The sequence below is a fragment of the Limulus polyphemus genome, unplaced genomic scaffold (genome assembly GCF_000517525.1).
Source record: "Limulus polyphemus unplaced genomic scaffold, Limulus_polyphemus-2.1.2 Scaffold2265, whole genome shotgun sequence".
Lineage (NCBI taxonomy): Eukaryota > Metazoa > Arthropoda > Merostomata > Xiphosura > Limulidae > Limulus > Limulus polyphemus.
Genome location: NW_013667875.1, coordinates 9,968 through 11,544, shown reverse-complemented (window position 1 = coordinate 11,544; position 1,577 = coordinate 9,968). Strand labels below are relative to the sequence as shown.

The window sequence follows — 1,577 nt, the reverse complement described above, 5'->3', positions numbered from 1 at the left end:
TAAGAGAGACACTTGCCTCCCCCTTTCCCTGAAAAATGAGAAATTAATTCTTTCTTTATTCATTTAGAATATGTATATAAAATTTTTATTCAATTCATGCTTTCACACTACTTATATATAATCCACCATCAGCAGCAGTACTCTGTAATATATCAAATATTGCACCAATTCATGCCCAATTCTGATCAATTACGTATGAATTGGTACCATCTTTAATGAAGGGATTTGAAAATCTCGAAACATCTGATTATTAAATGTTATTAATCATTGCCATAACTTTCCTATTCTTGATGGAGAGCCATTTTTCCATTTCATGACTTGACTAAGTATTTATGTCTGATAGTACAACAAAACAAGCTTAGAAACAGGCATCTCTGTTACGCATCAACACTGGAAAAATATTTGAAAACAGTATACAATTTCAATTTTGACTAAATTTTATCAAAATGGAAAGTTTAAAGCATGACTGATCACCAGTTATTGTAGCACTTTCACACACATAGTGGCTTCAACTACACATTGTTACCAACATAATCACAGTTTAGCAATAATTTTATCTTTTACGGCTGCTGTTCACTTACGTCCTCAACAGCTTCCAGAATAATATCTGGAAATACATGAAAAGTGCAGCTCGATCAATCTGACAACCTTGTAATGATGGCCAAATCTCATGCAGATGATAGGTGGAAGCCATGCTCATACATGGAACCAGAGGAAGTCGTACGGACAGGTATGCCACATCCTCCCACCACTTCTCTAGCTGGAACATGTGTCAATAAACAAAAACAAGAGTTTCATTTGTTTGTAAACACGAACTATGCTATATCTAACTGAATTTTAGTAGAAATAATTTTCTTCTTAAAACAAATGAAAGGACTAACTATTAAAAGTGCAATTATTTTTGGCAACAATACTGTATGTACATTTACTAGTAAATTTAACTTATTACCACTAAGTTAACTTAAATTATGTAACATGTCAATTATGTCATTCACAAAATTCCATAAACCTATTCATTTACACTTCAAAAACTCAGTTTCACAATTTTTACATCTTTTCTAAACAAAAAAAAAGAATGAGAGAAAAACATTTTCTTTAAACAAACAAACACAAAAGTTTTTCACAGGAAAAGGGGACTGTAATCTGTAAAAAAAATAAACTTAACATGGTAGATTGGGTAACAGTAATTTGTACTCACTTCCAAAAACACCATGATATAAATTATTTTATGTACTTTATTTATAAACATTTTCTACCTAAAAAAGAAGAAATACTTGTACTATCTTCAAGAAAAATTTACCCATCTCGAAAAATGAAGACACACCAAAAAAAACTGATGATGAACACATATATCATGTAATAAAGTATCAATATTAAAAGATACATCACCAGAGTGTAGGATTTGGCCTCACAATCACATCTAGTCAGCCAACGATGACACGACTACACAATTATCATGTCAAGCTAATGCAGTTACTGTTAACCATGTTAACTATCACCAAATGATTGAAAAATTTTACCTTCCTGAATTACACTAACAGTCTTGGCAAAGAAATGGAAGTATTTTCCTGAGAACA

The 1,577-nt window shown here is 31.3% G+C and overlaps 1 protein-coding gene across 4 annotated transcripts in view; it reads right to left on the bottom strand.

Annotated features, from left to right (window-relative positions):
- LOC106466459 (peroxisomal carnitine O-octanoyltransferase-like) overlaps positions 1-1,577 on the bottom strand; it is a 56,052-nt gene that overhangs the window by 44,597 nt on the left and 9,878 nt on the right. For all 4 annotated transcript variants that reach the window (XM_022394462.1, XM_022394465.1, XM_022394464.1 and 1 more), the window contains exon 5: positions 582-760. In XM_022394462.1, the coding sequence (XP_022250170.1) occupies positions 582-760 (179 nt within the window). The remainder of the gene's footprint in view (positions 1-581; positions 761-1,577) is intronic.